The sequence below is a fragment of the Oryza sativa genome, chromosome 8 (assembly GCF_034140825.1).
Source record: "Oryza sativa Japonica Group chromosome 8, ASM3414082v1".
NCBI classification, from domain to species: domain Eukaryota; kingdom Viridiplantae; phylum Streptophyta; class Magnoliopsida; order Poales; family Poaceae; genus Oryza; species Oryza sativa.
This window is the reverse complement of record NC_089042.1, coordinates 497,949-523,850: the sequence shown is the minus strand read 5'-3', so window position 1 is coordinate 523,850 and position 25,902 is coordinate 497,949. Positions and strand designations below refer to the sequence as shown.

Genomic DNA, 25,902 nt, shown 5'->3' with positions numbered 1-25,902 from the left:
AATTTTCTTGAGAAAAGATTAAAAGGAGACGAATATATGGGTAAAGGGCAGGGCCACTAGGTGGGCTCGTATTCCTTACATGGGCCAATATCAGATGGGCTTGAGAATGTGATGTCTCGTTTAATTGGGCCCGGAAACTAAGCCCAAGTGGAAGAAGAGGCAAAAACGAGTCGGCCTCTGATTCTTCTCCCCTCTTCTTTATTATCTTCCCAAGAAAGAAAAAAAATTAAAATCCTACAGAAAAAAAAAAGAGGAGTCTGAATTGAGGAATCAAATCGAGGCGGCGGCGGCGGCGGAGGCGAGGGCATCGGCGGCGAGGCGAGGCGGCCATGGAGGATCTGAGCGTGGAGGAGCTCGCCTCCAATCTCTCCACCTACAAGGAGCAGCTCCGCGAGGTCTCGCGCCCTAACCCCTATCCTACCTATCTATGTGGTGAAGCTGTTTTTTTTCTTCTCCTTTAAACTCTTCCTGCGAATTTTCCCCGTACAGTTTCACGAGCGTGATGTGGAGATTGTGCTCTGCGGCAGAGGGAGTACGCGCAGTCGCGTGATTTTAGGTCTTTCGAGCTGTCACAGATGCTGTTTCTTTCTCCGTGGATTAGGTCTCGATTTCGTTCGAGTTTCAGATTCTAGGGTTTTGTTGCACGCATGGTTAGGCGCAGAGTGCATATCTATTCAAACGTTAGTTGTTTTTTAAATTCTAGTACATACCTGTCGATTGCTAGGAACTTGATGCAGGTTAGCTTGAAGTAGTATGTGATTTGACCTTACAAATGTCTACTTGTATGCCTTTGTGTGGTTAGCGTCTGTTAATGTTGGTATGCTAGTCATAAGTAGCATTGGCTACATTTCTCACTATTTACAACACAGACAATCTTATGGAAGAACAGTTAGGCATAAAAAAGTGCTATTATTCTGAGGATTTGGATAGGCCAACACCAATAGATACTTTGGGGGAAAATTCTGCTAAGTTGGGAGGGCGTTGAGAACTGACAAAAAAAATTCAGAAAGCTGCTGGATAGCCTGCCAGTATCATGTTTTTCCTTTAAGAATTGATCCTTTTTTGTTAATAAAGAAGCACCGGCTACTGGAAATATTGGTAATATATTACATGCTCATATCCAAAGGTTGCCACTTTGTGTGTTCATGTAATAGATTACCTACCTACTGGGGCACAAAGGATGCACCTCTCAATGTTCATGTAGTTAGGGGTTTTGCGGAATGTACCTGGTGCTTAAAATTTGAAACCTTTTGATGTATGTTCCAACTTCCAGGCTTGAGCTTGTGTTGTTGTGATAATAAATGTTTAATGTTATAATATGCTCACTCCTTTTAATCTATTTATTATCAGATTCTTTTCTCACTTAGACTTTGATATTTTAGATCGACTAATGATCATATGATCTTCTATAAACTCATGGTGCTCTGTTTCAGTCTGACTGAAAACTATAACTTTTTGATCAGTTGATCACTCATTTGCATAAAGCCTGTGGTAGTAAATGTGTGGTAGTAAATGAGCTAGACAGACTGCTATGGGTATTCCTCCTCCTAGCTGAGTTCCATTCAATTCTTATTTCTCCCCAAATCCATTTTTGTTATGAAAAGCTTCTGAGCAATTAGTTCATGTACATCTTGTGTAATCTTTCTTTGCTTATTGCAGGTTAGGAAGATTATCAAGGAGAAAAACGATGATCCTGGAATTTCTGAATACCTTGATATGGAAAAGGAACTTCAAGAGGTGAGTATCCTGCATGTTGTATGTTATGCTGCTGTGTACTTTGTGTTGCTAGGTATCAACTAATTGTCAGATGCCATATCTTGTACACTAATGCTAATATGACTTGATGATTTTCTACAAAAGGATATTTGCTCTTCATTCTATTGCTATCGATCCCTTTTTCTTCTTTCTTACAAGGAGCCATGCCCAACAAGGTAGCATGAAAAGGCAGCTTGCAACATTTTTGTGGGGCATTTAGGTTTTATTGTAACCTTGAAAGGTGAGAAAGGTTGAATATGTCAATGGTAGGGAATATCTGAGCAACCATGTTAATAGTAATGACCACTAAATCTAAAATTCCATGGCTTCAAAGTTGTCCATTACCCTTTATCTTGATTGATTGCAGGTCTGTGTCTCATGGTAGAGTACCTCCTTCCGATTTTGGGTGTTGATGCTGCTTCTCTAAGTTTGAATCGCTAAATATGGACAGATTTAATGATATTGGGAGGTTGGTTCTTGTGTTGTACTTAATGTGATTTTCTGTAATAACTGCAGGTTATTACATTAACAGAAGAGCTTTTGGCAACTGCAAATCAAAGTGGGAACACCCAGAATGATGTAGGTCTATCACCGCCAAATTATTCAAGCGGACTGCAGTCAGAGGTAGCTCTCTTCATTGTTATATTTTTTTTCATTTTTGGAAGACATCATTGTTGAACTTCCGCATTATTTAGTTGCCTTGATCATCAGTATGTGTCAGCCATTCCATGTACCAGCAGGAGATTTGGAAGTTTTACATTTGTTTTACTCATATAGAAAATATTCATGCACGTGGATCTTCTGAGATGTATCATTATGCTAACATACTTCTCTGGTTTTAGGCACTGGATGACCCTTCGCAATCCCATGAGAAGTTTGCAGTTGGGACTAAAGTGCAAGCTGTGTGGAGTGAAGATGGGGAGTGGTAGGTTTCTTCTAATGCACCTATTTCTTGTTTCAAACATTCAACCTTTTCTGTTTAGGTTCTATTACAACATATTTGATTAGCTGAATTGTCAGGTACAATGCAACAATTGAAGAACTGACAGAAAACGGCTATTATGTAAGCTTTGAGGGCTGGGGAAACAAAGAGGAGGTATGCTCATCTTTGGCGATTGGATTTTCCTTACTGCATCACTAGCAAAATTTTGAACAATTTTGTATGGTACTAGATGTGACATTTAATTTATGATTATCACACTAAGTATAAACTTCCACAATGATGTTTTTCCCTAGCATGCAAGTGGTTAAGTTTCCATAAACTTATACTGATACTCTGTGGATTAAATACTATACAGTTTATATCTGCAGGCCTTTTCTGCTGATGAAGTGTTTTTGTAGCTGCATCATCCTGCTGTAATTTCATCCTGCTTAGGATCCATTTAGTTGGTTTTTTTTGTGTTTGCCTGGCTTTTAATAGTCATTTCATCATTGACAAATTCCACGTCTTCCGTTTTGGCCAAAGCGCAACTCACAATTTTGTAAGTCCCAACTTGAAAATGCAAATAATGTAATAAATAGGACATTTGCTAGAATTTATGCAAATATTAGTTTTATTCAACAGTGTAAAGAGGAAAGCAGATTACCTTGTGCTTGGTTCCTTATTTCGTGGTGCTGCATGCAAACAGTTAATTTGCTGCCTCATATAGGTTGACCCTGCTAATGTAAGATCGCTTGAGGAAGAAGCTGCTGATGCTTTGCGTCAAGCTGAAAAGGAAGCTGAAGCTACCAAAATGGCAATAAAGAGGAAAATTGAACAGGCAGCAACATCTGACTTTCAGATGCGTAGCTTACCCACCAAACTCCGTATCGATCCAAATGATCCGGAGGATGTGGTAAGTTAATCCTTCTTTTCTTCTATATTTAAAAATGCGAGGGAGTTGGATATTACTTTTCATATGCTACCATTCTGCACGTGCCTTTCCAACTATGGTAGAAACTCTCACATCCACCTATTGTGTGCCCTTAATAATGAAACGACTCAATTTGACGATTGGATCTGTTTGCCTTGGTACTGATATTTGTAAATTGTAATCATGTACCACACATACAAGTGAGCATATTCATGTTCATGAAAACCTCAGGTATAGTAACCTTATGTAGTTCTAAGATTATGTTTATCTGGTATTCATGCTGTCTTGTTTTAATGAGAACCTGGTAAGATAACATGTACAAGCCTCAGCATTGCATTCTCTGAAGCTACATCCTGTGGGGCCATATGTTCTGACTGACCTTTGTATCTGCAGAAAGCCACAAAGCGTAAGAAGATCCATGCATTCAAGTCAAAAGCCCGCTTTGAGCAGCTAGAATTTGCACAAAATAAGAGGCAGAATGCATGGCAGCAGTTCCAAACGACCAAAGGGAAAGCCAAAAAGGTACTGTCTCTGCCACCCCACTCTAACTTGGCCAGGCACCTCTTTCTGAGAAGGATGTAAGGTGCTATATATACCTCAAAATCTAGCATGTTGTCTAGAACTTCCTTATTATTTTAAGGGTGGGCAATGCCCCCAAATCCAAACAGAATTTGTGAGTCATCCCTGCTTTTTTAGTTTATCACAGCAGACCCTTACTGCTTGGTTTAGAATTACTTTTTCCTCCCTTTTACCTTTGTTATCCTGACTTTGGTGGTTTGCTTTCAGGTTGGGTTCTTTTCCGGTCGCAAAAAGGAGAGCATCTTCAAGTCACCGGATGATCACAGAGGTAAGGTCGGTGTCACTGGGAGCGGGAAAGGCCTTACCGAGTTCCAGAGAAGGGAGAAGCACCTCCATCTCAAGGATGGCTCTTCCGATGCATTGGACGAGGAATAAACCGGCTTAGGCTTTTAGCTTGTGAGAGGCGTATCACAAACACCGCCATGTCCGGCGCTTATTTCCGGACCTGGTCTGAGTGGAGTTTGTACTCTTGTACCAATGTATGCTCCACTTGTCCAAACTAGAAACAACATAACATTACATAACATAGAGATATTCATGTTTTATCTGTCCCCTATGGTACAGTTCTCATGTTGATTCTGATGGCGGTGCCTCTTCCTTTCTATGTCATGTTTTTCATTGGTTTTGAGTTTCAGTAAGGCCTCTCTGGAACGTAGGAATTTTACAGGAACTAGTCAAAAGTCCTGCAAAAATCCTCCGAGTTTCCTACTGATGCCTAAATCATAAGCTGCTGTTGCATAACTGTCATGGCCGCGTATGTTGAACAAGACGCCGTCTTGCCGAGTTGCAGTTGAATACATTACATGTCTTTCTTGTGAAAATTCATGCTGCTGGACCTGGAACCTGTCCAAATTTCCTCATCCCAAAGAATTCAATTCAGTAGCAGCAGCTTCCAAAGTTCTGTCATGGCATATCATCTTCTTGCAAGTTGCAACTAATATCCTCAGCAGAAAACAACCTTTTACAGAGGCATGTCTGATGGCTCCTTTTTCATCCAACTTGTTTAGATGTTTCGTCAACTTTGAACTTTTGCTGCTGCTTCTGAACTGTTCTTTCTTTCTTTCTTCATTTTAATTTTTACAATTCGTCAGCTACACAAATCTGGAAACGTGTAGTTTTACTGTCTTTTGTTTTCTTCTGCTGGATTCTTTGAAGTCTTCTGAGTATGCCTCTGGCATCTGGAAGATAGTAACCAGAAACCAGCTGCATCTATCTACTTTATATTTTTGCTTTCTCCTTTTCTTTAATCGAGAAGACTACTTGTATCAAACAGAATTTGCTGCATCTGTCTACTTTATATTTTTGCTTTCTCCTTTTTTTAATCGAGAAGACTACTTGTATCAAACAGAATTTGCTGTTCATGATCATCTCAATCTCTTAACATTAACCTACTAATTGCCACATGTGGCACACGTTGCCGAACTTCGGCTTGGTCAGCTCTCTCCCAAAAGCTGGTGAAAAACTGAACTCGGTGACATCTTAATACAAAGAATAATGAAAAATATGTTTTTTTTTCTCTTGTTGTTCAGAGAATGAAAAAGATGTTTCTTTTTTGCTGTGGTTGTTCTTGGCTAAATTGGTCACATGATCCCCGTGAAAGTCTTGAGACGTTGGCATGTCAATTCTAGACACCGTGGGGATCAAGATGTGATGCAGAAAAAAGGAGAGGAAACGAAACTAACTGCACATTATGACCTGAAAAACTGCAAGATCACACGGGTTCCTGAAAGAAACTTCTTCAGCATTCTGACTTAGCTTCTGGGACAGTATCTCATCCTCAAAGACCACACGTTAGTTGACAACCGATTGCGATGACGATGGATACATAGAATATAAGATGATAAACTTAGTTTTTCTTCCATGCATGTTTTGCAAGGAATTGAAGGTAAACTGAATTTTGAACTTGAAGTGGTCAAAGGTGTATTTGTTCTAAAAAAAATCCTTGATTTTCACTATAGTAATTATAAAAATTAATTTAACTGTGTTTGCATGTCAAAGATGCAAGAAATTAATCAAAGACTCTGCAAAGCTTATGCATGCACAAGCTGTGTTTTGAAGTAAGGCTGGAGTTATCACTATATACCTACCCTTGAGATGTGACCCTTTTAATATCCTGGAAAATTATGTTGAAACCTTCTCTTTTCTCTCCATCTTATTACGCCACCAGTGCCCCCTTTTGCAGGTCATTAGCAGCTGGTCTTTTTGTCCTCTTTATTTGTAGATTAATCTCTGGTGATTGATATATTGTCTCCAAGATTCAATACTAGTTTTGAGAAAGACCAAAAAAGTATATATTTTTAGATTTATTGTTTGATTCGTGTTTCCCTTTGCTAGTGCTTCTTTAGATGTGTTAGTTGAGAAATTGAGATAGACATATTTTTGCTAATTATTTTCATGGAAAGTAAGTCAGATAAAGCTAGCTAACAATATATTTTACACCAATATTAATCACTTGTCAATCGTCATAATCACTAGTGATTTCTGCTGTTTCTAGAGAGCAGAGAAGTAATATTTCATTTAGCTCTTCTTGGCTGGTAAGCTACACAAAGTCGTTCATTCATTCGACTACTCGAGAGCCCATGAATCTTAAACAAGGTGTTGGTTTGGTGAGTATCACATTTGTGATTGCAGAATCGACACGTTCGGAGAGAAACTTATCCAAGAAAGCATCAAATCATTTCTTCAGTTTCCCCTTTTTTTCATCATGTCGCTCCTGTTCTTCGTCAAATCTTGTCATGATCTTTACGTCAGAAACTGGTAGATTCTGTGAGCATGATCTATGATGATTTCTGAGAACTGATTTGTCAAGAACTGTTCCGGAAAACTAGTTAGCCTGGTTTATTTGTAGCCATGAACCGATCCTGGAGAGCAATTTGGTCTGATCAGTTTGCTGCTGAAATTTGTTAGCCGGTCGCGATGAACTATTGCTTGTCAGAAAATGCAGAAAGAGAGATGAGATTGGGATGGGTTTCAGTTTGGTGAGGATTGTTTTTCAGAGAAATGACAGCTACAGCCATCTGTTCTGACAACCAACCAAGTTGCTCTTGGTTCTACCTAACTAATAAAATTGTCCGTTTACTATACGAATATACCATCTCACAGTTCTTATCTGAAGCAACAGATGTTTTTTTTCTTTTTTTTACTTTTTCATGTACAAATTATGAATCAAGATGAGACTTTTACTGCTCAATAACTGCTGAGAAAAATTAATATGAAAATTCTCAATTAAGATGCAGGGGTACCTCCTTTCTGCAATAAATTCAGAGAGATCAAAATGGAGAAAATTAAGGCCTAAGAAGACTCCCTAGGATGCTTACTCAGCTTGAAGAAAATGCAACGGATGCATGCACTTTTTACAGAAATGAATTGCATTTTTTATACTAAATTAAGCTTTTCTCATTGCTGCTTTCTTGGCGATTAATTGCGATGTGCAACAGAGTAATTAAGACATACATATGTACATGCTGCTGCAAAACCGATCAATCAATTAATTAATTAAACCTCTAATCTACGCTACCTACACCTAATAATTGGCACACACATACTTCGATCGACCAAGTCGTGCGTACGGACGTGTTCGCCATGACTGTCTCTACTAGCTGCTCACTCCATTTCAGAATTTTCAGCTGGCGCGTAGCAGTGAGTGACTGATTCAATTCAATGTTCAGTCCAGTTAATCTCGAACAAAAATATGACTTGGTCAGGGTTAGTCCAAAAATTATATATAAAATCCTGCCAATTTGATTGATCTCCACTAAGCAGTAATCAAAGACTTGTCACCAACAGAACCATACAGAAATTCAGATATCTGAAAACTTACCTTCCACATTAGCAGGAGCATAGAGGATCAACAGTAATATAATTCAGGTGTTAACATGCAGCTTTTTTTTGCAAGCATATATATATATATATATATATATATATATATAATAGAAGTCTTTATTAAACTAATTGTACTAAGAACATTTCTGACCTCTGCGTAACTAGAATGTACACAGCCAAACATACATGCATACCCACAACTTATAAAATGGGAAATACAGTAAGTATTAAGTACCATTAATCATAATACTAAATCGTCACCCATATCCCTAGTTAAAACACTCCTGATCACTCGACGTACGCGTAGACATGTCACAACAAACAACCAAATGATCCCATAAACCAGGCTTGTTAACATGCAGCTAGTCTGCTGTTAATCCATGAATACATGAATGTGAATGCCATGACAATCTCTCATGGAAGAAGACGCTGTATAAATGTGATCCAATTTCAGAAACGATCGAAAACGACGTACGACAAACATATACAGCAGATGTAATCAAGAAGATAGGCTGTCGCCATGGATTGCAAGCATATATATATGGCCATTTTCAGAGTTTCAGAGGCATGCATTCCTGCTCATATGCATCTCATGCGTCAACGGCGAAAACAACAGATAATGTTAAAGGCGTGGAAACATGTAAGAACAGATTACCCCTGACGGTAGGCTAACTAGCTGCAGTAGCAATCGAGAAAAACACATCTAAGTAGCTGTCATTCTGACTAAACAAAACATAGTTAAGCAATTAACAAGTACTGCAATCGATCAAGCTAGATATATGTGTGATGATCTTAAGCTTGAGAGTTAAGATTAATATATAGGCAGAATTGAAGTAGCTTGCTAGCTAGGTTTTGGGTTAGGAAAAATAGGATCACATGTTTGTTCACCATCAATGTTACAGAAACGGTCTCTCTCCTCTCCTAACCTGAAAGAGACGATTAATTGCAACTAGTAGTAGCAATTAGGAGCAGAGCTTGGCTAATATGCTAGCTAGGACATCTGTAGTACTGCTGTACTACCATAAAAAAATGAACAAGAAAATGTTTTGTTTTTCACTCAACCTTCGCATTTGCTATTACTTTAATTAAGATTTAATTTCCAGAAAGATTTTGTCAAAGAGCTAGGGAATAAATATCATTCCAGAGGTTTTGTCCCATCCTCCTTGGAGAGGTATATCTAGCTAATTGAGAGGTAACAATTATTAAACCGGTTGATCTGATTAAAAGACAAGTTTATCATTGATATTGACGAGAATTTTGTAGTCTTTGGAAGATATAGAGAGGTATATACATAAGATATACCCCATAGTGATAGTTAGAAGGAGGTATATACCCCTTGAATAATACAAACACCTATAGGAAAGAAATCGTTTAGAATATATTGAAAATAAGTTTGTAATTCTATTCTAACCTATAATATTACATATTTGTTGCTTCCTTTTATGCATAGATACATCTCAAAGTATGATGATGGAAAAAAAACCAGCATCATATAACTAGTAGTAAGAAAAGCATACTACCCCCAATTCAAAATATATAATAACTTTTAACTACGAATCTGGATATGTATTTGTTCATATTCATAGCAAAGATTATTATATTGTAGGACAAATATATTACTATTAAACATGCTCAACATATATCTATACGAAGCAGCATTACACACCATGGACCATTAATGCTTTAAAAGAGATCGATTAATTGCTGGTGTACTGCAGTAACGAGAAATGCCCAGGGGTCTTCCGGCTAGCTCCACAAGGTGGTGGGCTAGACGGCCTGGGTTCAAAGCCTCACCCCTTCTAATTATTTGATATTAGGTCCTTCCCTAATATTCTAGTTTTTGGTGTACTGCAGTAACATTAACATTGTACCACCATGCATGTTTTCTCATCTCCACAAAGAAAAAGCTTAGAAATAAAGATGTGTACTAGTAGCTAGCTAGTACGTTTGTTATTCGATCATGAGAAGCTTAGCATAGACACGAGGAGACATGGATATATATCGCTGTCGCCATCGATCTCACATATATGTGAAGCTTTCAGAAGGCAGCTTTTTATGAAACCGACCTCCATTGATTTCTCGCCATACCATTAGCATGCAAGAAGCTTCCAAAGGATGAAAGCGGAGGAGAAGAAAACCAGCTAGAACGGATGAACATCCACTCAAGTGATTAGAATCAATGGCGTAGAAAAGCTAAGAGTGAGAGACAATATATATATATGTCAAGGGAGAAAAGAGCCATGCGCCTTCTTATTCCTTTAGCTAAAATGCGACATCCTAACCATTGGATAGGTATGTATCCAAGGGCTAGGATCAGACGAAGCGTCGACATATAGATCCTTTTGTCTCCTTAATTGGATTTAGAATTTTTTATTTAAATTTCTTTCTAAAAGAGCTACTAGCACTACCAGCCTATAAACCTGCTCATGCCTCTCTTTTGACATACTTATATTATTCCACTTATCTCACTATTTGTGTGTCTTACGAATAGTTAAACCGTCGTGTACAATGGTATTAATTATATTTTAGAAATAGAAGCAGTATTTCGGATTGATGGGGGAGGAGTCCAATTCCTCGTACATTCCCATGAGATTGTAAAGATTTTATTCCACCTATATAAACAAGTCACTAGCCACATATAACTTTCCTCAAAATCGGGACAACATCTATTAATAAAAAATTATGCATGGTTTTACATAATAGTTGAGAAACTAAATCAATTGGAAGGTCGGGTAAAGAATCAAATATATATATATATATATATATATATATATATATATATATATATATATATATATATATATATATATATATATATATATATATATATATATATATATATATATATATATATATATATATATATATATATATATATATATATATATATATATATATATATATATATATATATATATATATATATATATATATATATATATATATATATAGCAAAAATACCCTTACGATAAGCCAAGTTCAAATATATGGTCTTATAATCTTCACTTAATTGAGTTCCTGCCCTTAAAAAAAAAACCCGCACAATTCCTTATTTTTTATATACGTGCGTGCGTGATGTATACCGGCAATGATGAAACAGCTAGTACTGTCAGCGTGGGAGAGAGGCCGGTATTGTTGCAGGTAAACGTTGTAATCAAAGAACTCGATGTAGTTTCAAACAGTTGACCAAAAATCGACAAATATAACAACTAGAGCTAGGTAGCTAGGATTAATACATTAATTACTATTACTCATTAATTTACATGACACTATATGGAGCAGTGCCAGCAGCAAATTTTGACATGGGCGTGTGTGTTGTTTTCTCCAATTTCTCAACTTCAAATTTCTCGTTTTTACACATTTTTCAAACTACTAAACGATATAAACGATATGTTTTCTAAAAAAAATTATAAAAAGTTGCTTTAAGAATCATATATCAATTCATTTTTCAATTTTTTTTCTAATACTTCCTCTATTTCCATTGATCATCATATAACTCTTAGGTTATTCCTAAATGATCATCATTTCAAAATCTATTTGTTATCCGTGCATATGAGTAAATAGAGATATTGGTGCATGCATTCGTGCATATAACTCTTTACAACCAACATGCAATGTCTTAGTTTATAATTGGCTAGAGAATAGTGGGGATGGTGCATGCATCGAATTTATCACCGGAGTAAATGTAGTATGAGAGAGTTATCAAATTTCCTTAATCTTGAATACTCTTGTAATATGATGATTATATATATAACTAGGAAGGTAGCCCGCGCGAATGCGCGGGCATCTATTGTGGTCTGCATGTTTCAAAAACTTATAAGAACATAATATTAACCAGATAGCACTGTCATACTTCAAAGTATGTTTTCTCCATAAATATTCTTCGTCGGTATTTGTTATTTTCCACAAATGTGTTATCTAACTACTTAAAAGTGTTTCACATTGTTGTAATGTAAGCAACATTTTGTTAATCATATGGTTTAAAAATCTTTGTGGCTTTTCCTAAATATTTATGACTGACCAATAGCTAGCCTCCAAAATATGGTCTAAAGTAATTTATTTCTTTTACTTGTTAAATATACTACATCCGTCCTAAAATGTAAGCATTTTTAGCTATGAATCTGGACACACATGTGTTCAGATTCATAGCTAAAAATAGTTACATTTTGGGACAGAGGTAGTAGTTAATTTGGATTCGACTCATGAAAGTTTACTGGAAATAATCTAATGAGGTGCACAGATAAAAAAATAGTTTAGGTGGTATAGTTGTTTAGAAATTGCTATCACAAAATATGTTTTCTATCTAATTAATAAGCATAAAAATAGGATAATGGGAGAGAAGGAAAATAGGAGGCGAGGTTGTGCTCGTGCATGAGGGGGGAGGGCGCAGACATGCATATGTACGGACATAATGTAATAGGACAGGAGGGTTGGGATTGGGCCTTTTCTCTTTTTGTCTATCTATTAAGATAAATCTAATGGTAAAAAAAATAATGATTCCATGGTAAAAGTCATATTTCATATAAATTATGAGTGCATGTGATTTTTTTTCAATTATTTCATATTTTATTATGTCAATTCGGATGACATGGAAAAAAAAAAGCAGGGATGCTATCTCTTGACAAAACACTATTTAATAGTTGAATTTCTAATTTTTGTTTGACATTGTAGTTTTAATTTACATATGCTTGTTTCCAGAATAATGTAAGATGAGAGGAAGGAGGAGGAAGGGGAGGAGACGTTTTTTATTTAAAATTTTTATATAGATAGATTTTATGGTTGAAAATAATAGGTTTATCTATTTAAATGAAAATCATTGATTAAATGTTTCTTTCGCAGCATTTATAGTACTTTTTATAATATATTAGATGTGCCATGTGATGAGCTAGAAACACTATAAAGGATGTATAATGGATATATCTGCATGATATTTTATGGGGATCTGCTTAACAAATCTTTATTATATAATAAGAATTATATATTAATTATTTATATACTAAGCTGCTAGCCAGAAATAAGGATAATAAAGTGAGTAAGGAGAGAGGGTAGATCATTTACGATTGCATGATATGTATTAATATTTAGTTATTATATAAAGGATATGAGTTTATATGCAAATGATATATTTCTTATATATATATATACACACACTCCAACACATGGAATAATTAAAATCAAATATATTATAAAAAATTCTAATTATTTAATATTAATATTTTAATATAAAATTTGCTACCTATAAATAAATGGAAAGAAAGAGAGAGAAGGTGGGGAACGTACGTACGGTATGTACATGATGGAGGGGATACGGATGGGTTTTGTGATTTTTTTTCCTTGTTACAAGATAGATATCTAATGGTGTGAAACGGTGGGTCCACCGTATTAAGTGAAAATCGATAGTCGGATTTTTATTTTTTCCTTAGAATTTCTATAATTTGTTAGAGCGCCACATGGCGGTATAGGAACGTTTGTAGAAGCCACATGGCGGTTTAGGAGTGTTTGTAGGAAGTTTAATGGAATTTTAGTATATAATAGATGTACACACTGACAATTATACATGCATGCATGTCATAGGCGGTTTTCGTACTAAATTATAAAATATTTTTAAATCTTCATACAACTAAAAGAATTAGAAAGCTGAAAATTAATTTTCCACGGGTATACATTTCCTTAAGAGTCGTAAGTGAAAATTAATTTTTATAAAGTAGCTAGTTGTGAAATAATTTGCCTGTGCAAATTCTTAATTTCTACATATGGTGCCTTATTTTATACTCCCTCCGTATTTTAATGTATGACGCCGTTGACTTTTTAATCAACGTTTGACCATTCGTCTTATTCAAATTTTTTATGTAAATATAAAAATACTTATGTCATGCTTAAAGAACATTTGATGATAAATCAAGTCACAATAAAATAAATGATAATTACATAAATTTTTTAAATAAGACGAAAGGTCAAACGTTTATCAAAAAGTCAACGGCGTCATACATTAAAATACGGAGGGATTATATGATTCGAAAAACACAAATGCAAATGGGTTACCGAATAACTGCACTGATATATATATCTTCCGTATCAGTGTAGGTTAATTATATTGTTCTTTATTTCCTAGCTATTCCTGTATTTGTGGTCGATGGACATGGGCGTACGGTACTGTCAATATTTGGGGTTATCGATCGACTGTCTACCTACCGACGAATAGATAGATACAAATCCAAGCTACGACGACTGATTACAACATGCATATATGTTGTGTTTTTTTATACACCTTGTTCTTCGTCTCTTCGTCGAAGAATTTTGCTCGTCTTTCTTCCATCCATCCATCGGTTGCTTCACCTACAAGACTACATGTATCCATCCATCTAGCTAGCTACATATGCATGTACATTGTCATTATTCAGTAATTAATTAATTATTATGCATCAACATCGATCTTTTATTTATCATCTTTTTTTATCTACTCATTTTCTTCATGGGGTGTAAAAAAAAGATCAGGTCAGTAGCTAGCTAGCTTAGCTATCTAAATTACGACCGACCATATATATGTGCATGCTGACTAGCTAGCTCATCGTCGTCGATGACATATTTATATACATTAAGTTGATACCACAGCTGATTAGTTAGGATCTCTAATAACTTTGTTCACCAGTGTAACTACTATGCTTGCGTGCATCACGAGTTCATCAGCTGATCTCTTCATGCATGCGTGCAGTAGTGATCGATCTCTCTCAATCGTCATGCACACGTACGGCACAACATATGAGCACTGGCAAAATTACAAGAGATTACGATGATTACTAGGGAAGAATCTAATATCAAATAATTAGAAATGATGAGGTTTCGAACCCAGGTCATCTAGCCCACCATCTTGTAGAGGAGTTAGCCAAAAGACCCCTGAACGTTTCTCTTTTTGGAACACTCGTTAGTTTCTTCTCTCTCTTTTTTCTTTAATTACACGGCAAACGTACACCCACTTATGTTTAAGCAATACAGATGCTTCCCTCGTGCATGTTAATTAATTTGTTTAAATAGTTAGACGATTTTTCAAGAAAAATAATAAAATAAGATGAATTTACTATATATGTATGCCTCAAAAAGTTCGCAAGAATTCAAGACAAAATTTTGATCTACACGTACACAAACAAATGAAAATATTGAATCAGATTGTGAAAAGTATATATGTGGTAAACATTCGTACTTAGATTTTTTTCCTTCTCCCATATGTAGATGCAATTTGACCTTTGCAAGTAGTATATGAAGGCACAAGTGACACAATAAATTATATTGTATAATATTTCTAAAACTGCGACTATATATTCAATGGATGAGGACACACACCATATATATTATATATAAATAAGGTTGAACAGGGAAATAAGTTTCTTTTGTAACTAATATGTACTTTTCAGTTTTAATATGGTTTTAGTAATTGAGTGTTTTACAGATAATAATTGAGTTCTTTTTTAAAGCCACATTTTACAACTATTTTTAAAGATTATTTTTAAGAATCCTAGTTCTGTATTTATCAATGGCAGAGAGAAGCTAGCATTCAATTTATTAATTTCCTCATACTTATGTAGCAACAGTGGAAGTTGATCATATTAATTACCAACTTCAAAAAGAAATTAAACCATGTTAATATACCTAGATAAGGCTGGTTACTGAAAATAAATAAAGAGAAGGGTAGAGCTGATAAAGTGATAATTATAAATTTTTAGACAATAGCTGATCATAAATATATGTCGTCGTCTAACAGTATGAACTATAAACTTTCCCTTTCAGAAAAATCTGTATGAACTTGGCAGCAGCAACTACTGAACCTCAAGTCTGAACAGAAAAATGCCTATCTACACGCATGCATATGTATGCAGGTAAAAAAAAAAAATCTGCCGTATGTATCCACTAATTAATTCAAATGTGAAACTGACGACGTCCAGGCCAACAGTAGAGTTTATATAGAGGAGATAGTACTTCATTTACGTGTGAAACAAAAGTTAAGATTGTACTACTAGGAGTGTGTACTTTATTTATTCTTAATGTGTGAAACAAGATGGAGAAAAGGAAGAGAAATTAATTAAAAGACGGATCAATCGAGGGCCCCCATATGCTTTTTGCTACTAATGATCAGAAGGTTCTATTGTAGTCTCAACGGTATTAACTCGGTATTAGCTAGGAATCTTCAAACAACCTTTGTAAGTTGCTTAATCTGCAAGAACACATACATATATATATGTACGCAACGATGGATATTCTTCTTCTCTAGCTACTTTCGGCATGAACTAATTAATCAGCACAAGACATCAACATCAATTCCCCACTACACTTATTAGTTTAACCTCTTGCCTAGCTAGCTAATAACCATCTCATAAATCATCTTCTTCGTTTGTTCTTCGTATGTGCTCCCGAAGGGGTAAGAACTTTTCAATACAAATCTCTCATGGCATTAATTTTATGTCACAAAAATTATATGATAATAGAATAATTACTGATCAAAGTCTTGTCTTAACGGAAACAAAATACACCTTATACCTTAGACGGAGTAAGTAGTAACTAACGATGAATTAAACATGTACACTAGAGCAGTGATGTACTCCCTCCGTACTCATAAAGGAACTCGTTTGGGACAGCGACACGATCTCCAAAACACAACTTTGATTTCTTGTTTCTATAAAAATATTTATTGAAAAGTGATATATGTATACTTTTATGAACGTATTTTTTAAGACAAATCTATTCATATAATTTTTACATTTTCAAACTCAACAACTTGAGAGTTATTCATGATTTATATTCTCAATGTTTGATTTAAACATTGTCCTAAATGATTTTCTTTACGAGTACGGAGGAGTATAAATTGTCGAGTAAATTAAATTGCATGGTGATCTGGTCATAATTTGTGGGCATAGTACAAGTCATCTGCTAGTAGTACGTATTAGCAATAGCTAGCACGGCTGTGTCCAGACCCCAGACGGATTGCAGGTAATATACTACTATAGTACTAAAATACATACATAACCGCGTGGACTGAAACTGAAACCAATCAGCAGCTGGAAGCCTGGAAAGAGTCGTTCAATTATATTCTTTGATTCTTCAGAATCGATTTGATCTAGGTGTAGTACAGCTAGCGTTTTTGGCACTTGTTGTATGTATTGCTTGAGCTGTGTTGGTGTGGAGTTGACTTGCTCAAGAATTGAATGAGAATACAAAAGATGATCGATGATGAGAATCCTCATCAGCAACAAGGTAGCCCACAAATTCTCTGGAGCAAATCGAGTTGACCCTGACAACATTTTGTATTCTATATATTGATCCCTTTTGTTCTCTTCGATTCCCATGCTTTCCCTTCACAAAATTGTTTGGTGGAATTGGTCAGAGTATGGATGGAATCCAGCACCTGCCCTTGTTGCCCAACCCCTATTCATACTGTAACCACACACAGGTCAGGTCCCCCAGCTAATTGCCAAATGGATGGGGCTAATTAATTCTCACATAGCTAGCTCATTTTTCAGTTTTAGAAATTGAGTACTGAACTAATTTTTTCATTGTGGTAATTAAACTCTTTTTGGATGGTAATTAATTAAGAAATTACTAAATTAAGCTATTTTTTGAATGGTTATTGAAATGTTGGTATTTAAGCTCTTGTGTGTATACAGGTATCCTACACCATGAATCCATCCAGTATCAAATCCTGCAATTGTCTTCTCCTTTTATTTTTTTTAAAAAGGAGAAAAATATAGCATGCATGATAATAAGATATTTTTTGCCAGATGCACTAAAAGAAGCCATAATGTTGTTCTTTTACCGAGTATATATAAATCGATCGAGGAAGACTGCTTCGTAAACGGGTGTTCGACGGCATTTGGTTTTTCTTTAAAATAATACTGAAATTGTATGACTTACGATGTATACAGGGATAGACCATTATCATAATCATGCATGAAAAAGGATGCCTTACTAGTTCGATTGATTTTTTTTCATAATATTATGTTTTACCACAATACTTAAATTGGGGGAGACTGCTTCGCAAACGTGTGTTTGACGGCATTCGGTTTATTCGGAGAAAAATATTAGAGTTGTTTGTTCTATATGTCTACAGGGGGAGACCATTTCTCACATAGGCATTTCAACAAACTGATTTTAAGGGGTTTGGTAAAATATGGTTTTGTTTGATGAGTTCTCTCCCCTTGGTTTGGTAAGCAGTTGGAGCCTCATCAAATGCTTATATATTGACAGTACAACTGCTTGCCAATAATAAATTGATCTCATCTGGTTTTGGAGAAAAAAAAGATAATTGTCCTTAAACTGATAAGTTATATAGGTATCTACTGTGTTCCGCATTTAAAGTAGAGAAAATAAATTTAGATGAGACATGTATTGCTATTTTGGGTGATTAAAGAAGGTTCTTACTAAATATTAATGAAACTAAAAGAATATTGAAAGATGTTACCATTTGTAGGTTGTCCATCTTCATCGGGACATTAATTAATCAAGAACTTTTTCAATGAAGAAAGCACTTAAGAATCATAGGCTTCTTGCAGAAATTGAGAAAGAACAACATGGGAGCTAGATAAATCATAAATATATATAAACTGTAATGCAAGACAAAAGAAAACAATCAAATCATTGTGGTGACCCATGATTGCACTCCAAGTATTACATTATATAATAAAAGCAGTTTGTTGGAAGAAGTACAGTTGTTGCATCTCCACACTCTCACAAGGCCACAAATTAATAATTTTGTCTAATCTAACCTACCAACCCTCCGAAAATTTCTAAGCTAACAAATCAAAACAGAAGAAAAAACAAGATTGTACTTACAAACCACCCACTACTCCAACTAGTATTATTATTATATTATTATGTTGTGTCAATAAATCTTGATATACAACGTACATGTTAGATTTTGTCAAACTCTTATGAATTTTGTTCACAGAGCAAAAGCAATCAAAAACTCTCCTAGACTAATTCAAGTAACAATCAACATCAAAATGAATACTCCCTCTCAGTATCTTTTTTTTCCTCTTTGAAAAATGTTTATGCACAGCAACTAATTCATCCTATTCCAGCAACCGTGGAAACTAATTAAAACAAAACAAAGAAAATAAATAAAAAAAGGATAAAAAAATAAAACTCGTTTGTTTTTTTTTTTTACATTGCTGAGTTTGACCTGCCATGTCCGACGCCGGCGAACTCCCTCGTGTGGAAGGGGCTGGGGTCGTCGGACTCCGACCGCGACACGTCGGAGCCGCCGTGCCGCGAGCTGTTCTGCTGCTGGGCGGCGGCGGAGCTCCGGTCTACGGACTCCTCGCAGAGCGTGACCGCCCACTCCAGCTCGGCGACCACCTCCGACATCACCGGCCGCGCGCGCCCCCGCGGCCGCACGCACTCGCTCGCGATCCTCGCCACGCGCGACACCGCCTCCGCCTCGTTCCCGCGCGGCGCCGGCACGCGCCCGTCCATGATCCTCCCGACGCCGCCCGCCTCCACCGCCGGCACGGCGAACTCGATCACGTTCCGCGGCGACCCGCTCCCGCCCTCCTGCCGGTGGATCGCCTTCCTCCCGGTCACCAGCTCGAGGAGCACCACGCCGAAGCTGTACACGTCGCTCCGCTGCGTCAGCTCCTGCAGCCGGTAGTACTCCGGGTCGATGTACCCCACCGTCCCCGCCGTCGACGACGTCGAGCACGCCGCCGGTGGTGTCGCGGTCGCCGACGACGACGATGATGATGCCAGCGACAGCCCGAAGTCCGACACCTTGGCGGTCCACTCGCCGTCGAGGAGGATGTTGGACGGCTTGATGTCGCGGTGGATGATCGGCGGCACGGCGTAGCAATGCAGGTACTCGACGCCGCGCGCCGCGTCGAGCGCCACCCGGAGCCGCGCCTCCCACGACGCGAACAGCGGGGAGTGGCCGTCGACGCGGCCGTGGAGGTGGTCGTGCAGCGCGCCGTGCGGCATGAACTCGAACACCAGGATGCGCTCGCCGCGCTCCTCGCAGAAGCCCAGCAGCTGCACCAGGTTGCGGTGGTTCACGCGGGACAGCAGCCGGAGCTCCGCCCGGAACGCGCGCTCCGCGTCGTACCGGCGGCGCCGGCGACGCCCGCCGCCCGACGCCGCGCGCGGACGCTCCGCGCGCTTGATGGCGACCTCGCGCCCGTCGGGGAGCTTCGCGCGATACACCGACCCGAAGCTGCCGCTCCCGATCTTCCTCTCCTCGGCGAACCCGTTCGTCAGCCGCGAGAGCTCCTTCACCGTGAACTCTTCGCACCCGAGCGGCGGCGGCGGCGGCGATGCCTCCGGCGCCGGCATGATCACGGCCCCCTCCAAGTCGCGGCAGAGGGTCAGCGTCGACGACTCGCCGAGCTGCACGGTGGCGTTCTTCTTCCCGCCACGCTTCCTCACGACGGCGAGGTACAACACCAGCCCAGCCACCACGAGCGCCGCGACGCCGACGCAGGCCGCGGTGACCGCGACCTTGACGGCCTTCCTGTTCTTCCCGGAATCAGTCGGCGCCGCCGCATTCTTGCTGGTCCCATTCCCGACGACGAGCCTGGACGCGTTGAGCGGCAGCTTGCAGGGCTGGCACACGACGAGCTGCTCGCCGCCCTCGCCGCCGCCGTTGCCGCAGAGCGCGGCGGAGCCGGGGACGAAGCCGCAGCTGGAGGAGCAGTTGCCGACGGTGGCGCACGCGCCGGGCATGGTGTCGTTGAAGATGAGGTGCCTCCCATGGAACCTCTCGTTGCCCCAGCACACGACGGAGAAGTTGGTGGTGAGGACGCCGCAGACGGTGTCGCCGTCGGCCTCGATGGACACGAACGACGCGCGCCTGTACTCCTCGGGCACCTCCACGCCCCAGCACCGCACCATGTCGTCGCCGTCGAGGATGCACGTCGTGTTCCGCCCCAGCGCCATGGACTTCATGTCGGCGGGGAGGTCGCCGGGGCGCATGTCCGGGTACCCTTCGCCCCAGCACGACATGCCGCCGTCGTCGTCGACGGCGCAGGCGTGGCGGTGGCCGGCGGCGACCGCCACGATGGAAGCAGCCCCGGCGAACGCGGGCGGCGCCATGCCGCCGCCGAAGCAGGTCATGGCGGAGGCGTTGCCCTTGACGACGCCGCAGAGGAAGTCGCGGCCGAGGGCGATGCGGGAGAAGTCGAGGCCCTTGGGCAAGCTCAACCCCGGCCACTCCCAGCACGTCGGGTCGTGGGCGTCGGAGAGGCCGCAGACGTGAGGGCCACCGGCGGAGAGGGCGCGGAGGGAAGGGCCCCAGTAGAGGCGGCGGCCGACGGGGCGGGAGCGGTTGGCGGCGGCCTCGTCGGAGAAGGACCACCAGCGCATGGCGGCGTGGCCGCCGTTGGGCGCCATGAGGCCGCACAGGAAGTCGGTGCCGGCGGCGATGGCGTTGTAGGGGACGTCCGCGGAGGGGTAGGACATGACCTCGCCGGTGGGCATGGAGGTGCACCGCAGCTTGGCGCCGGGGACATCATCGGGCACGTCCTTGGGGCGGACGAGCGCGCACACGACCGTCGCGTCGGGGGAGTTGGAGATGGCGACGGTGGAGAACTGCCGCGCCGCCGCGTGCCCGGGAAGGAAGACGGCGACGGCCGCGAGGAGGAAGGAGGTGGTCAGAGCAAGGGCGCCATGGCGAGACATTGGCATTGGGAGCGAGGAGAAGACGACATGGGGGAGACTTACTCCTCCCTTTCTTTCTTGGCTTTGGAAATGGAAGAAATGGAGATGAAAATGGAGGGAAGGAAGCAAAGGAGGAGGTTTAAGAGGATGAAGTCCAAGAGAACGCGTTGGCTTTACTGGTAAGTGCTATTAGTCTATTACTACTATAATTACTTTATTCTTTTTTTCCCTTCTCTTATGTTTTTCTTCTTTCCTTTTCTTTTACTATTACACGGTAGACACACATACACATAAGCTACTTCAAAATTCAAATGCAATATTTCGATCACACATCCGTGAATATACCCCATATAGCATGCATTAAACGTGATGAAAACCAACATTACACTCTAATCTCATTAAAATTCTACTGAAAAGTACACCTATATGTTCGTGATATTCTCATGTTTTTTTAATTACACAGAAGACACGCCCACACCCAACTATAAACGCGCATAACACTTGACATTCTTGAGTATGTTTCTAACACACGGTAAAGGGATGGAAAACAACGTCAAATGTTTACACTTGATTAGAATTATAGTGAAACATACCCTGGTGTGCCGTGCGTACAATATTCGTGGGCACATGATTTGAACTCTGGTATATGGTGTCATGCTTTGTTGTTGGAGTACTTAGTAATAATAATAATTAAATTTATAATAATGATGAGATGATGATGAGGTGAGGTTGAGGTTTGGTTTGGTTTGGTTCGGTAGACTTGACTAGGTCCGTTGAAATTCAAGTGTCAATAGAGGGTTCCGTGGATTTGTGATTTTGCTTTGCTCTGCTTTGGTTTGGTGGGCGGCTGTAATTTTCAAGCTTTTTTGGATATTGCTGCTGCAATTCTGGAGAAGTTTTGCTCTTTTATCCTTCATTTTCATCCTCACGTCAGCATCACCTCGGTAATTCCGTACACGTGTTACATGTACAGTATAAAACATATCTATTGATTAACAAAAGGGAATGCAAACTGATTCAGTGGGATTAAGGAATGACTAAGCATAACTTAGATTCTTTTGGAAATTAGAAACTTCACAAGAACTATAGAGGAAAAGTATTATTTCTACTTTCTCCTTTTTGAAAAAAATCACGTATGTGATAGAGCATCTATTGCTGAGTTTGTTTTATCCTTTTGAAACAGCTACTCCATCGTAACCTGTTAGCACGTTTCTCAAACCGATAAATATTACATTTCATGAAAAAAATTTCTATATAAAAGTTTCTTAAAAATCAAATAAATTTATTTTACAAATTTATAATAATTAATACTAAATTAATCATGTGATAATGTTTTTTTATGCTGGAAAAGATTTCAGCCTAAACGCTGAAACGAATCGAGCCTTAACTATTGTTACTGACAATTACATGGATGCAGACAGACTTTCAATACTTAAGTGAGGTGGTGGATTTATGGCTAATTTTCATCTATTGAGCGTGTGCTAAATATGATCCATGAGTGCGTACGTGATGATGTCTACATAACGTACACCTTTCTCGGTATGCATCAGATGATCAGCGTTAGCTGAGAGAAAAAATGCAGAGTCCTCACCAGAGGAGTTGACAAACTGTGGAGTACATTATAAGGACACGGCTTGCAAGTACTTGCCGTGTGTCCATATGAACATATGTCATTCATTCTTATTATTATATGATCTTCAAGACAATTCAGGGGAGCAGGTGACAGTTTTAGGACCAACTGATTGGAGAATGTACAAAATACTCACTGACAATATTCAATCCTCAATTATGCTACCCAATCGAATTTCTGTTCGAGCTTGAGCAGGCGATTCAGGTAAGGTGGCAGTTGGAACGACAGAAGAAGAATCAGCCCAAATACTAATTAAATCCTTTGACACCAGCAACAAAATCAATCATACATAAGGTAGGGTTCAGTACAACCCTACGCAACGTGGCGACATGTGATTAATTATCATCACAAATTAGAGACAAGGCTGATACAAAAATTGAAGTGTACACAAAGAGAATTCCCATACAATGGACAGGTATCTCCCAACTAATTTCGTACCTAAAAATCATGGCAGAGAGCCTGATGATGAAGCTCAGAGAAATGTTTCTTTCAACTAACCCTGATTCATTCCAACCAGCTCCCATGACTTCAGGGTACAGCTTTCGTTGCCAAAGTCACAACATCTGTTGCCTGCCTTGAGCTTCATCTACACGAAACCACTGTTTCTAAGCATAAGCAGCCACTGGACTGACAAAAATACAGATTGTTTCATTATCATGCAAAAGAATGAGCTTTCCTTCATCGAAACCTGCTGCTGTTGTTGACGGAACAAATTAAGAATGGTGTTCCCTGAAAACAGAACTCTGCTCTGCAAGAATGAGTGGTTCTCCTGCTTGGATGGGATAATCTTCCATTTCAATCTCTTGGGCTTTGTTTTTTTGTTGCCTCCTGTAGTCCTGTGATGAAATGAAATCAGACCAAAGTTCAGATATTTTGTTTTTTTACAGATACATAGATATGCTTTTTTTTTAATACGCGAGAGGCGCATCTTCGTATTAAGAAAAAATAAAAGTATTTACAGAGCGGGCCGAAAACTAAAAAAACGACACATACGTAGATATGCAACAAGGGTTTTTTTAGCCTACTATGATGAGTACTGTTAATAAGCAAGCAAAAGCAGCACGATGTGCACTGATAGGCATAGCAGGAGTACATGTGAATGTGACTGGAAGCAGAGTGCACAGGTAACTGAAGAGCAATCAACATGACTTGATGATAAAATGGACTCAAATTATGCATCAATTCTTGCACCGCTCCAACGCAATTACTCGTTACAAATAAGACGCTTATGCATGAGCTCTTGAGCTTTCAAGAATAAAGACCATTCTGAATAAATCAACCACGGAATAACAGGAGCTCTTGAGGAACCTTTCTTGCGAGATGCAAGTGCCGTAGCAAAATAGCAAAGGGTACGTGGTTTCAACCCCGAGATCCCGTATTCAATCCCAACATGCTCACAATTTCTTCTTAAAAAATATTTGGAGGAACATCTCTCCTTCCAAATCTCCTTTTTTTTAAACCTTTCTTGCCACTGTTGATCCTAGTCTCATTGTCAAATAATGTCAAATCATACATGGAAAATTTGAAACAGCCCTGATAGTCTGTCCAAAATTACCTTATGTTGGCGTTGTGCAACTCCTGACTGATCAAATCCGTATAGCCTACGGATTTTTCAATCTGAATCTCTGAATCATCTGCTAGCACCGTCCTTTTGTACATATCATGACTACTGAGTTGACCTATAATCCTATATTGAGCTAAGCATAATTTAGGCATGGTTTAGTTCCCCAATTCTTTTTCCCAAAAGCGTCACATCGAATCTTTGGATATATGTATGGAGCATTAAATATAGATAAAAACAAAAACTAATTGCACAGTTTGCATGGAAATCGCGAGACGAATCTTTTGAGCCTAATTAGTCCATGATTAGCCATAAGTGCTACAGTAACCCACATGTGCTAATGATGTCTTAATTAGGCTCAAAAGATTCGTCTCGCGGTTTCCAGGCGAGTTATGAAATTAGTTTTTTCATTCGTGTCCGAAAACCCCTTCCGACATTCGGACATGTGCTAATGATGGCTTAATTAGGCTCAAAAGATTCGTCTCGCGGTTTCCAGGCGAGTTATGAAATTAGTTTTTTCATTCGTGTCCGAAAACCCATTCCGATATCTGGTCAAACATCCGATGTGATACCAAAAATTTTCTTTTCGCGAACTAAACAGGGTATTAGTTCAAGGTGAAGGTGAAGATGATCTGGATGGCTGGAAAAAAGCTTCTCATTCTGAGAATAAAAAGTGTCCAAACTACCTAAAAAGTACAAAATACATCTACCACTACCACGACTAAATGAATTGTGAGAAAAAAAAACTATGATTATTGAGTTTAAAAGTAACACCTGGAAACGTAACAAAAGTAACACCTGGAAAAGTAGTTTATAGCAGTCATCTCTGCTCAATGTAATGAGCAAAACTTCAACATGTGCACGGGGAACATCAAGATGGAGAAATAAAGTCTGATGTACACTAAATGTTTCAAATAGACAAGATGCGTGGATGCAATGCACAAGTAGAATAGAAGATTTGGATGACAATTCTAATCTTCATGATTTGGTGGTAAAAAAATGTTGCCATTCACTACAGGTGTTTCATTATCAAGGGTAGCTAAGATTTCATCCTCTTTTCTTTTCCTTTT

The 25,902-nt window shown here is 39.2% G+C and overlaps 2 protein-coding genes across 4 annotated transcripts; one reads left to right on the top strand and one right to left on the bottom strand.

Moving 5' to 3' along the window:
* Positions 1-228: 228 nt before the first annotated feature.
* Positions 229-4,734, top strand: LOC4344474 (uncharacterized). 3 transcript variants are annotated; one of them, XM_066303577.1, is made up of 11 exons: positions 229-395; positions 490-601; positions 1,660-1,737; positions 1,915-1,996; positions 2,123-2,136; positions 2,272-2,379; positions 2,598-2,680; positions 2,776-2,851; positions 3,405-3,590; positions 4,002-4,130; positions 4,395-4,734. In XM_066303577.1, the coding sequence occupies exons 5-11, from the start codon at positions 2,134-2,136 to the stop codon at positions 4,560-4,562; spliced, it is 753 nt and encodes a 250-aa protein (XP_066159674.1). In that variant the 5' UTR covers positions 229-395; positions 490-601; positions 1,660-1,737; positions 1,915-1,996; positions 2,123-2,133; the 3' UTR covers positions 4,563-4,734. The 3 variants fall into 3 exon arrangements, with proteins under 3 accessions (XP_066159674.1, XP_066159673.1, XP_015650899.1); XM_066303576.1 differs by lacking the exons at positions 1,915-1,996; positions 2,123-2,136; XM_015795413.3 differs by lacking the exons at positions 490-601; positions 1,915-1,996; positions 2,123-2,136.
* A 14,104-nt stretch (positions 4,735-18,838) lies between these two features.
* LOC4344473 (serine/threonine-protein kinase-like protein CCR4) lies at positions 18,839-21,748 on the bottom strand. Its single transcript, XM_015793063.3, has one exon. It carries the CDS (start codon positions 21,666-21,668, stop codon positions 19,158-19,160), a length of 2,511 nt encoding a protein of 836 aa, XP_015648549.1. The 5' UTR covers positions 21,669-21,748; the 3' UTR covers positions 18,839-19,157.
* Positions 21,749-25,902: the final 4,154 nt, after the last annotated feature.

Excerpts from the sequence above, each read along its gene's own strand:
- LOC4344474 (XM_015795413.3), top strand. The coding sequence starts at position 330 with ATGGAGGATCTGAGCGTGGAGGAGCTCGCCTCCAATCTCTCCACCTAC. Across the intron at positions 396-1,659 it reads ACAAGGAGCAGCTCCGCGAG|GTTAGGAAGATTATCAAGGA; the intron begins GTCTCGCGCCCT and ends TGCTTATTGCAG. Across the intron at positions 2,852-3,404 it reads GCTGGGGAAACAAAGAGGAG|GTTGACCCTGCTAATGTAAG; the intron begins GTATGCTCATCT and ends TGCCTCATATAG.
- LOC4344473 (XM_015793063.3), bottom strand. The coding sequence starts at position 21,668 with ATGCCAATGTCTCGCCATGGCGCCCTTGCTCTGACCACCTCCTTCCTC.